The 12,988-nt window shown below is 34.0% G+C and overlaps 1 protein-coding gene across 1 annotated transcript in view; it reads left to right on the plus strand.

Moving 5' to 3' along the window:
• Nucleotides 1–3,585, plus strand: part of LOC113514432 (organic cation transporter protein-like) — a 46,147-nt gene extending 42,562 nt beyond the window's left edge. Inside the window, exons 11-12 of the mRNA XM_052893127.1 lie at nt 280–452; nt 1,576–3,585. Coding sequence (XP_052749087.1) covers nt 280–452; nt 1,576–1,786 — 384 coding nt within the window. The 3' untranslated portion in view covers nt 1,787–3,585. The remainder of the gene's footprint in view (nt 1–279; nt 453–1,575) is intronic.
• Nucleotides 3,586–12,988: the final 9,403 nt, after the last annotated feature.

Genomic DNA, 12,988 nt, shown 5'->3' on the forward strand with positions numbered 1-12,988 from the left:
TTATTCCACAACCTGAGTGTTCGCGGAAGGAAGCTCTTTTGAAACCGCACTGTGCGTGATTATTCTGGTTCTTAGGTGTGAGGATGGATTGCCTGCCGATAGCGAGTTATACAATGGTGAAAATCGTATAGACGAACTCCTATATGGGCTGCGTCTATACTATTTCCTTTACTGTTAGGTTACTAACTCTTCGTAGCTTGGGACTTCTGACTGAAATATATCTAGATACTAAATATATATTTATCTCATCATTTAGTTATATACTTTACAATTTTTCAGGCCAACATTTCTCAGGATCTCCCACTCCTCATTCTTGGTATTCTGGGTATTGTTGGTGGTCTTCTGTGCTTGTTCCTGCCCGAGACAATGGACACGGAGATGCCTCAGACCCTACAAGATGGAGAGAATTTCGGCAAGGATCAGAGGTTCTGGGATATGCCTTGCTTCCCCAAGTAAGAATTTTTTCATTTGATAGTATTTTCTTTATAAACTTTTGACATAAGAATGTGCTCCACAGAAAACCGACAACAATTATGGCAGAACCAGTGGTTTTGATTTAAAAACTAAAATACTAAACCGATTTTGATAAAATTTCTAAAAGGTTAGTCTGTAAATATATCCTTTTAGATAAAAAAATATCCAAATCAGTTTACATTACAGCTTCACTAGTAGCTATGTGGTAACAAACAACAAATACAATCGAATTGAGAACCTCCTTCTTTTTGAAGTCGGTTGAAGGAACCAGTCACCTGCTTGGGTTTCTCTGTCCAATTCGTATTTTTGCCGTGAAGCAGTTATGTTTGCATTACTGTACTCGTGTTTCGGTTTGAAGGCTAAGATATGGCAATGAAATTACAGGGTACAGAAACAATAACACCTGAGTCCTCAGGAAAGGCAACGCATATAGGGTATCATGGGCGACACAGTATACTCTATAATGTCCATTTGCCATTCTAAGTTGCATAAAAAAATTATCTGAAAGAACATACTTTTAGGTTGGTCCCATAGAAATTTTAACAAAATCGATTTAATAGTTCAGTTTTTAAATCAAATTAATCAGGTTCTACCACGAGTGATTTCTGGAACATAACCTTATTGGATATTAATATATATACTTACTGTACTTATACAATTGTATCGTTGTGTTTGTAAATTGTCTCGCTTATTTCCTATATTGTATAATTTTATTTTTATTTTATTTTATTTATTAGGCGCACATAACAGAAGTTTATAAATACAAATTTAATTTTAACATGCAAGTACATAATGTATTGATGTAGGTAAACTTGCCACAACATGTGCACACAGCATGATCCAATAATAAATGCGACTGCAACAAAGCCATTAGGTTGCAACTATTAGTGAAAAAATTAAACATAAAAAGAAACATAAATATAAAGAAAGTTAATTAAAAAACAAAACAAAATTATATAAGAAATTTCTAAATATTACATTATTTTATACAATTGTCTGCGAAATTGATTATAACTGAGTCCAAATATGTCAAGATCATTTTGATAATGCAAATAAAGTATACTCATTCATTCATTCATTCATTCATAAATACATTTCCAGAAAAAGAAAAGAAGATGAAGAGAATCCAGGACGGTACATCAAACGCCACTCAATCAGCAGTCGCAATGAATCCGACAACTTCGTCAGGGCTGCACCCAGTGCTATAGGCTCTAGAGCTTCCATCAGAGCCTCGATTAGAGCTTCAGTCAGGACCCGATCAGGATCGAGTAAACGAGAAGGCAGCAAAGAACGGAGGGAAAATATGGTTTGAATGAATAGGTAGGTATATAATGTAAAAACTTATAGAGTTACTCCAATAAATTTATTAGAAGAATAGGTAGGGATTGAAAAGGAAAAATTGAAGATGACAGAAGAAATAAGGACTGTTCATTTGTTTATGCAACTTAGAATGGCAAACAAGCTGACGGCCCGCCTGATGGAAAGTGGTAACCGTCGCCTATAGTCATGAGCAGTACCACGGATATAACAGAGTATACTATTTAGCTCATGGTTCCTTCCATGCGTTGCCATTCCTGAGGATTAAGGTGTTATGCTAAATTGAAAAAGAAATACACATTTGATATTAAATAAATAAATAAATAAATAAATAAACAGCTTATACCTTGATATTATAGTAAACACTTATCATTATGTTACAATGATATTTAATTGATAAATATTTACACCTTTAGTCCTCAGGAATGGCAACGCATATAGGGTATCATGGGCGACACAGTATACTCTGTAATGTCCATAGTACTGCTCATGTCTATAGGCGACAGTTACTACTTCCTATCAGGTGAACCGTCAGCTTGTTTGCCATTAGTTAAGTTAAGTTGCATTAAACTATATATTATATTATAGTACTGTAATTCCTGATAAGGTAGCCAGAGATATTAATTGTCTGTTATGTTATAGTTTCATTACGTTTTCATTCATTTATTTAAAAAAATAAAAGAAAATAAATTACAGATGTGTTAAAGGCATATATTTTAGATACAACTATGTTTTGCCTCTCATAGCATGCAAATTTTGAATTAGACATGCCTAAATTGCAGCATGCACAAATTCTACCATCACTTACATTAATTCGGTCTGGTAATGGTGTTTTTTTTTTCGTTAGAAATTTAGTCGAAAATATTAAATTAATTTAAATAAAATTCATAATTCCAAGTTTTGTTGACGGTCACATTCAAACTTACTTATTACTAATCAGACTTATAGATCTTAAACTCTATAAGTCTGGTTAGTATACAGTACACTACACAGACTTACAATGCAGGCTGCTTGTAGTATAGAAACTTATACCACTAGGCAGTGGCGTAACAGTAGCTTAGGGAACCTCTGATTTGAGAATTCATGAATACAGGAAGAATCTAATTATTCATTACAGAAAATTAATACAAAAAAAATATTTAATTATTCTGAGAATTTGAATATTAAATAATAAAAAAAATTACATGAATTGTACAAATAAACTACGCAAAAAAAGCTACCCACTTGGCTATTCTCTCCATCGAAAGTTGTTTAGGTTATTTTTTTATTTAAATAATGGAAGAACCCTATCTGATGAATTTTCCAAGAGCGCTAGATGGTATTTACGCTACTGCCACTAGGTCATAATGCTTTTTTTTTTCATAACATAATATTGAAATGGTAACCCCACTTGCTTTATCGGTATACCCTGGCGGGGCACCAGTGAGGGATGATAGGTGGGAATGAAAAAGCAAGTCAAGTTAGCCCATCGTGATGAATACATCTGGAATTTAGCACGATGGTTTCCAGGGGGAGCTACGTGGAGGCCGACCTGACAGCGTGCATTGCTAGCAATGGGACTGGTAGTCCGCATTACTAACAATGCATCCCCCCCTATATTCCTGTATTTTTTTTTGATGGGTGAAAATGGTATGGTAACCCCGCCTGCGCTAACGGGATACGCTGGCGGAGCACCAGTGAAGGGTGATAGATGAGAATGAAAACAGGCCAGTTAGCCCATCATGATGAATTCATCAGGAATTAACCATGATAGTTTCCAGGGAAAACCGCGAGGAAGTCGACCTGGTTGGGTATATATATATATATATATATATATATATATATATATATATATATATATATATATATATATATATATATTGCTGTATTAGTTCCTACTAACATTCCTTGGTTTAGTAATTGAAATTCTATCAAGATAATTATGATACATAAACATGTCCACTAAATTAGCATTGAATTGTCATATATATATATATATATATCAATAAAATATTTGAACTTTAGGTTAAATATTTTATTGGTAACACTTGTGAGGGTTAAGGCCGTTTGTGAGTAAATATTACCGCATAGCATTGCATAATGCAAACGTTCAAGTCTTTATTTTCTTTTGCGTCTGAACGAGTCAAATATTATAACGATTATAGCCAAAAACGTTTATAAATAATGTGTATTTACGAAATTTTATTAAGTTCTTTTTTTTTTAATGGATAACTATATAAAATAAATGTATGAATAAAGAATAGATGTACATTTCTAATATTGCTAATAATTTGCACGCCGACATACAGACAGAATGTATATGGGAAATGTAAACCTCAACTGTCTTAAAACTACCTACATTCTACCAAAATAGATTCATTTCAATTTCATATAGAATGGTAACACCCTTCGCGCGGGGGGGAAAGGGATTGTTAGTAACGGGGTCAAATAACCCCATTACTAACAATATACTCTGTCAGGTCGACCTACGCGTGGTTCCCCTGGAAACCATCGTGGTTAATTCTAGTTGAATTCGTCACGATGGACTAACTGACCTGCTTCATCCTCACCTATCATCCTTCACTGGTGCCCCGCCAACGTATACCGATAGCGCAGGCGGGGTTACCATTCCATTATAACCCATTAAAAAAAGTCCCTTCGCGCTAATGGTGTACGGCGGAGCACCAGTGAAGGATATATATAAGGATAGGTGACGATGAGAAGGCAAGTCAATTAGCCCATCGTGATGAATACACCTGGAATTCAGCATGATGGTTTTCAGAGAGGACCGTGTAAGGATCGACCTAAGGTATACTGCTAGCAATAGAGTTGGTTATCCGCATTACTAGCAATCCTTCCTCCATATTTTAATAGGTTGGTATCATTGTCAATTTTGCAAAAAACATTAGAAATCGGTTATAAGCAAATCATACAGGTTCGCCTAGTGGGAGGCCCATTGTACCTTGTGTTTGTAACTTTGTGTTTTTTGTCAAATAAATAAATAATAATTAAAAAAAAATAATAATAATATAGAAAATGGAATTACTAATCAAAACACCAAATTATTCATGCCACTAAAGATTTTTCAATTCTGAGCTAATCATTTTTCTTTTTTATTATTTTGATTGAATTTAACTTTTAATGCGTTATGGGTTTCACTTTTTTTTTTGTATAACATCACGTATATTCACTGGATTCAACTTTCACACAATTTTGATGAATAACTTTTGTGCAGAACGCACCTTTTTAGAGAATATTTTTAAATTTTATATTTTTGTTTTTTGATATCTGACAATGTCACGATTTGATTATTATATTTTTTCTCTACCACTAGCAGCGACCGTTTTATTATTTCATAAAATATGCAGTCCTTTCTCAAGAGCATATCTCTCGTTAAAATATTGGTCCTCTCGCTAATAAAAGAACAATGGTGGTAGAGACACGATCAGTTAAAAAAGCGAATGCAACAAGGTCTTCAACTACTGTAAGGAGTCGTACCTTACAAATAGAAGCGGATTACGCTCAAAAAATTGCGATGCTGGAACGCGCTGCATTGGAGCGTGCCAAAGAGCGCGAGCGTGTGGTAGTGGAACAAGAGCGCGCCGCTTTAGAACTACAAAAACAAGCACGTATCGCCGCCTTGGAGGAGAGAGGTAGTATACGTACCCGTAATAGTCGTTCAAGTCACATCTCTAACAGAGAGGTACGAAAATGGTTAGACACATGTCTAGAGGCTATACCCTCAGTGGAAGTAAATGAGCAACCGCAGAACATTAAAATTAATACGTCCTGTAGTAAACCCACTACTAATAGCAATTGTTCTGTGGCATTAGCGGCACATTTACAAATACCGAACAATAGCTTCAACTCTGTGCCTACCACAGATTCTCAATATCTTCGGCCTATTCTAAAAGAATCTAATGTGGCTAATAATTTCGAAGTTTGCACAAGCCCGGCGAGGGCCAGTTCTAGTGCGACTAAAATTAAACAAATTTCCTCCGCTATTAATAAAACTCCAAGTGATATAGCCTTGTTAGCAGAAGCAATTACATCACTTTCAAAAGAAAGTCAACACAACATAAAATTTGGAGATGGTCGTCTACCTTTTTTTGATGGCAAGCCTTTAGATTGGTTAACCTTCAAACGTGTATATGACAATACAAAATCAAGATATTCTGTCTCGGACAACCTAACACGTATCAATATGGCGCTGCGGGGAGAGGCACATGATACTGTAGCAGTGTTGTTAGTCTCCGCTCAAGATCCTACTCAGGCAACATTACAAGATCACCCACCGATGAAGTATTCACCACTTTACTTTGTGAGTCAGAAGCATTTGGTTAACTCATGGCCCCTAACGCACGTTGCATGTGATCCGCAATATCCTAAAGCCCTAACACCATCTCACTTTATATTGAGCTATTCCTCAGGCCGTCTTATTCCAGTCAACTTAACCGACAGTGACATGTGCAGTAGATCTGGTTGGAGAAAAGCGCTGCGAATGGCTGATCACTTTTGGAAGCGTTGGATTACAGAGTATTTGCCCACACTATCACCACGAAGATTTGTAGGACAAGTGCCGCAAATTTCAGTTGGAGACGTCGTTGTAGTCGTGGACGGAACGTTACCAAGAGGTACTTGGCCTAAAGGCCTAGTTACGACTTTGTACCCAGGTAGGGACGGCGTGACACGGGTCGTAGACATCGATACCCAGGCAGGCGTAATTCGTAGACCTGTTAAAAGGGTTGTTCCCATCTGTTTAAGAGGGGAGCATGTGCAGAACGCACCTTTTTAGAGAATATTTTTAAATTTTATATTTTATTTTGTTTTTTTGATATCTGACAATGTCATTGACTAATTCTTGATTATATTTTTCTCTACCACTAGCAGCGACCGTTTTATTATTTCATAAAATATACAGTCCTTTCTCAAGAGCATATCTCTCGTTAAAAACTTTTGTGGCACAAACTTTTTTTACTTATCTATACATATACTAATTTTTTATATAATACCTTATTTATATATAATACCTTAATACTAAGTATAAACGAGTATATTTAAATAATTAATAAATTTAATGTTACTTTAATAATTTAACATGTGCATCAATGTTTTTGTCCAATTAACAATGATACCTTATATTTATATAAATAAAAATATATTAGTTTAAATAATTAATAATTACGTACATAAAACTGTTAAAGATAACTAAATATTTAATACGTTTTTATATATGTCATATACCTATTAAATAGTACAAAACTATTATTGTGAAACGGTATCGAATAAAAACGAAATTCAATTTTTATAAAAACAATTTTTAGGTCAATTTCGAAATGCATTTCCAAAATTGTAAATCAAGAATAATTATAATTTGTTACGTCAAGATAATATCTCAGTACAGTACGCAATGAGGTCGATTCTGAAGCACCATTTTTCTAAAATTGTCTTAAAATTAAAAAAATTCAATTTGATACCACAGCCAAATCTTTATTTATACTAAGTACCAATATGAACGAAAAGTTCTAATTGTAAATCTATTATAAATGTTGTTTATGATGGTCTATAAAATAGTGATTTCGAGAAATTATTAAATTATTTAAGTTCAGTATCGACCCCAATATTTTTAAATATTAGGTTAGACATTAACAAACAAATGGAAATTTAAGAATAACATAAGAAAACTCAGTATGCTCGTTCCTAACAATACTTACTAGACAGTTCTGTACCATTGACCATAATTATTCAATATATTTTTTTTTTTACTTTTTTTTTAACTTTATAAAGAGAAACGGCTTTCTTTGAAAACTTTCAATTCGCCTAGTTAAATATTTGTGTAGGTACTAGGCATATAAAAAAATCAACAAAATAGTTTTATTTTTTATATGTACTTACTTTACTTTAAATTTTACAAAATGCAGGTACAATTTCTAATATTTATGTTTTCGTATTTCTGCCTGTCTTTCTCTCTCACACTCTCTTTATATTATTTAAATCGTTTAGTGTAAGAAAACATAAAACTGTGACCGTATTTGTCTTGCCAAAATTAAATAAAGAAATATAAAATCAAAATCAATTATTCAATAAATATATGTGTTACATACTATATTCATTGACTCGTGTACGTACTGTATTGTTTAATTGTTCAATAAAATGGTCATGATGTTTTAATCGAGGTTAGAATTTACGTAATATATATTTGCAATTGAAAAATGTGGTATACTTCGAATAAGAAGCAATAACGGCAGATTAAAATATTACATGTATTATCTGTGCAATATGTAGGTAAAATTATCTGTGTTATTACATTTTTGGCGGTAAACTTCTTATATCTACTCTGTACGTTGTGACATGATGCAGGTGATATATAGGTTAGTAAAACTAGAAAAAAAAAAATACTATAACATTACTTACAAATTTTACTATACATTTGATTTTATAAAGAAAGTCTCAGTTATGATTACTTGTTAAATTGACTTCGTCTGTAAAAATATCTTTCAATACACTTAACGGTTAAAAGTGATAAAATGTCAGCTGTCATCAGCACCATAATGTCCAGAACAGGTTTAGAGTATGTTCTTTTACATTAATATAACCTGTAAATGTTATTATGGCACTTATTCATTACATAAAAATAATCTATAAAACGTTATATATAATAATTAAAAACAATTTTTAAAATTTGACAGTGACTTATGGAATTAATTATAACTAATATTTGTTGTATTCAAAAAGACTGCAACATGGAATTCTTCAAAAAGGATCTTTAAAGAGTTTCTCTATCGGTCGACAATATGTGTGTAACAATTCTTTTAATCTATTTACCTAGTTATAGCAAGTAATATCCTCAATCTATGACAGACATGTTGTTTTTAGTGCACACATAAAAAAGTACAAGATACTGGGCATTGTTCTAATGTTCTCTTTTATGCGCATAGTTGCAATTATATCTTTAAATATTAATAGATACGGTTGCCAATAGGGTCGATTTAAAGGTGCCATTTCTTTAAACTTATGTCTTAAATAAAAATTTCAATTTGATATCACTGCAAAATCTTTATTAGCAAATTTTAACACATATTTTAAATGCACAATGAACGTGATGAAAAAGCCTCTGCAGGTAAATATTGTAGTACTTACATAACTGCTTCTTTTTGTGTATTTAAAATAAAACTTTTAGGTATTTACTCTAAGAACCAATTTGAACTACATTTCTAATAAATTTTAGACAAAATCATTATAAATACAGTTCATGATCGTCTATGAAACAGTACTTTCGAAAAACAATCTAATTAAATATTAGTTTAAGAGGAATGGCCACTACAGAATCGACCCCGTGGCATTGGGTGTGCTGGCTTCCCCCAGGCAGAGTCACGGTAACCAACAGGCAGTCCGTATGCTTGGATGACACAACTTTATATAAAAAAAAAATATTCATTAAAGACGAAAGACATTGCAAATAATTTCAGTTCGGCTTTTATTTTTTATTTTTTTTTTTAGACCCACCTTATGAGATTTCGTGAATTCAAATCTCATATTGGAGTAAATATAAAAATTATAAATGCATTTTCTTCATGAGATAAATTTTAATGATGTAAACTCTATTAGGTATTAAATTTAGTTTTGTGTGCAAAATTATGATTATTATAGCGATAGTAAGTTATTATATATTTAAGTTTTACTATAAATAGTCAAGTTAAATATTTGACATGTAATTTATGTACCTATTTACATTAATTTAAAAATTTAAATTTAGCAGTATTTTTTTATGTTGCCATCTACGTATGAGCTAATTTTGAAAACATTGTGATCGTCTCTGAATATTCTGTGATAATTCAATTGATAAATAAATGTGATACATACAATTACTATGAGTTTTCTTGTGTCTTATTTATAAAACCTGAGGGATACTTTGTACAAAAGTCGTTTGCTTGGACACCTCTGTTCCATACGTGTTTCTACCGTGAAGCAGTTGTATTTGCATGGCTGTATTTCAGTTTGAAGGGTGGGATATGGCAGTGAATTTACAGGGTACACAGGAATAACGCCCGAGTCCTCAGGAATGGCAACGCATGGGGGGTGTCATGGGAGAAACAGTATACTCTGTTATGTCCATGGTACTGCTCATGTCTATAGGCGACGGTTACCACTTTCCATCAGGTGGGCCGTCAGCTTGTTTGCCATTCTAAGTTGTATGAAAAAAGTTAGACTACAGTAATATACCTTTTGTACTTTTATGTGTATATTTAAATCTGTATTTATGTTACTGTATTTCACTTGAATTATTCACTTGTCATTGTATATTTTTATTTCTGGTGCAATAAAGAGTTAAATAAATAATATACTAGTTTTGTACACTTATAATACATACATATGCTCTGCCATCCGTCTGGAATTTCCCGGATTTGTTTTAGTTTGAGGGGCGTCCAGGGAGCCGTCCGCCAGGGGTTTTTTAATAGTGCCCGGGTGTAACCCGGACATTTGTTGTCAGAGGAAATACAATTTTTTATAGATAGGCGATCAATTGGAATAAATCTTATTTACAAATCCATAATAATAATAAAGGTTCGGCCAAATAGTGTCCGGGGAAAAACCATATTTCGCTCAAATGTCCGGGATTTTTGCCGTGTTTATCCGGTGTCGGCAATTTAGGCGATGGCAGCCCTACTGTTATTAAGCCGATTAAACAAAACTAAAAAAGTTATAAGTGTAACAAAAATTCATCCATTATTTGATATCAATTTGATTTTGTACAAGTGGTTGCACACAACCATTTTGCATATTTTGTTTTGTAGTAATAGGTGGCCAACGTCGTTGGTGACACTAAAATTATTGATATTTAGATACATATGTATATATATATATATATATTTTTGATGGGTGAAAATGGTATGGTAACCCCGCCTGCGCTAACGGGATACGCTGGCGGAGCACCAGTGAAGGGTGATAGATGAGAATGAAAACAGGCCAGTTAGCCTATCATGATGAATTCGTCAGGAATTAACCATGATAGTTTCCAGGCGGAACCGCGAGGAGGTCGACCTGGTTAGGTATATTGCTAGCAATGGGATTCTCAGTCTCTATCACTAGCAGTCCCTTTCCCCCCTATCTATATATATTGTTATACATATGTATCTACTGTTTGTTGATCTAAATAAAGAGAGAGAAAAAAATCTTTACAAACTTTCCTGTTTGTAAAATCCAAAGGCGATAATATATAAATAAATTGATGCGGCCAAAGTCGACAGCATAATCCAGGCTTATAATATCGTGCGCTTTTCAATTTATCCCGCGTCTTTGACTTAGCAACGGCCATTGAGGGCAAGCTTCAATTGATCATTATTGCTGTAATATCTAAACTATTACGTCATAGTCTCAAGCTATATTTATCAGAGGATTGGCTACGTGTGTGTAAATAAAACCTGACTAGCTGTTAATGCGGTTTTGTCCGTGCAGAATCCTTATTATGTACCTAATTCTACAACTTTTATAAATGTGATTTTGTGAGGATATTTGGATGTATCGATGTTTGTTACTCCTTCACGCAAAAACTGCTGAATGGATTTAAATGGAATTTGGTATATGGATAGATTATATAGGATAGGATAGAACATAGGATAGTTTTGGTATTGATTCACGCGATTATTATGAAAGAAGAAAGAAAGAAAGAAATAATTTAATCGAAAAAGCATGCGGCCCACACAGTAGCGCACAAAACAAGAACAAAAGAAACCAAAACAAAACAAACAAAAGAAAATAATAATTGTATACAAATAGAAAGCAATTAAATTATAATAATAATTAATAAACAAACAAACAAACAAACAAACAGTAGGATAACTCTTGAATCCGACATGGATCTCAATCCAAATCTATTGCTAATGACAATTTAATCCTGCACTCGTGTAACAACAGTTCGGAATTAGCTACAATTAGGATCGGTTTACAATAGTTTGCATTGGGGGGAAAGGGATTGTTAGCAATGGAGTTTGACAGCCCCATTGCTAGCAATATGCCCTATTAGGTCGACCTCCACGTGGTTCCCCCTGGAAACCATCGTGAACAATTCTTGTTGAATTCGTCACGATGGGCCAACTGACCTGCTTCATCCTCACCTATCATTCTTCACTGATGCTCCGCCAGTGTATACCGATAGCGCAGGCGGGGCTACCATTCCATTATCACCCATTAAAAAAAAATAGTTTGCATTGGCAAGTTGCACTAATATGCATCTATCAGAACAGTATGGAACCGTTATGTCGCTAGTGACAAGTGACGCAGTTCAAGAGTGTGAGTTCTCAATTCCAATATCGATCTATTTAAAATTATTTCAAGAGCGACCCTACAGGCATATACGAATGTGTACGTGTGCGCGTGTGTGTGTCGCAATGTATGACAATAAAAATGTGTATTTTTTTATGGGTGAAAATGGTATGGTAACCCCGCCTGCGCTAACGGGATACGCCGGCGGAGCACCAGTGAAGGGTGATAGGTGAAAATGAAAACAGGCCAGTTAGCCCATCATGATAAATTCATCAGGAATTAACCATGATAGTTTCCAGGGAGAACCGCGAGGAGGTCGGCCTGGTTGGGTATATTGCTAGCAATGGGATTTTCAATCTCCATTACTAACAATCCCTTTCCCCCCAATAAAAATGTGTTTGTTTGTTAAATTTTATATATATGTACATGCTCGTATCTACTCTCTGGGATAAAGAGGTCGCGTCACCGCCACACACGGGCGAAGTCATAGGTAAAGACTAGTATTAAGTACATGCAAAACATATTCGGAACTATAATATTTAAGTAATATAATAATAATGAGTTTTCCATTATTATTTTAAAAGATTGCAATAATTTTAATACAAAAACATCAAAACAGTTCCGATCTCCCGAGATCGACATTTCTAGTAACGCGATTTAGAGAGGAAAGCGTCTTCCACTGTATGTTTTTCAAGGCACTTTCTCCCACGCACAACCACTCTTTGGAATCAACTTCCAGCAACCATTATTTCCGAACCGATACAACAACATAACCTTCAAGAAACGAGTATATTCCTTTTTAAAAGGCCGGCAGCACACCTGCAATGCCTTTGATGTTGTAGGTGACCAAGAGTGGCGGTAGTCACTTACCATCAGATGAGCTGCATGCTCGTTTGCCCCTGTGTTATAAAAAAAAATAGAATAGGGCATAAGCCCATATTTAGCATGACTACTA

This window comes from Galleria mellonella, unplaced genomic scaffold (genome assembly GCF_026898425.1).
Source record: "Galleria mellonella isolate WM207_F2 unplaced genomic scaffold, CSIRO_AGI_GalMel_v1 utg172, whole genome shotgun sequence".
NCBI lineage: Eukaryota > Metazoa > Arthropoda > Insecta > Lepidoptera > Pyralidae > Galleria > Galleria mellonella.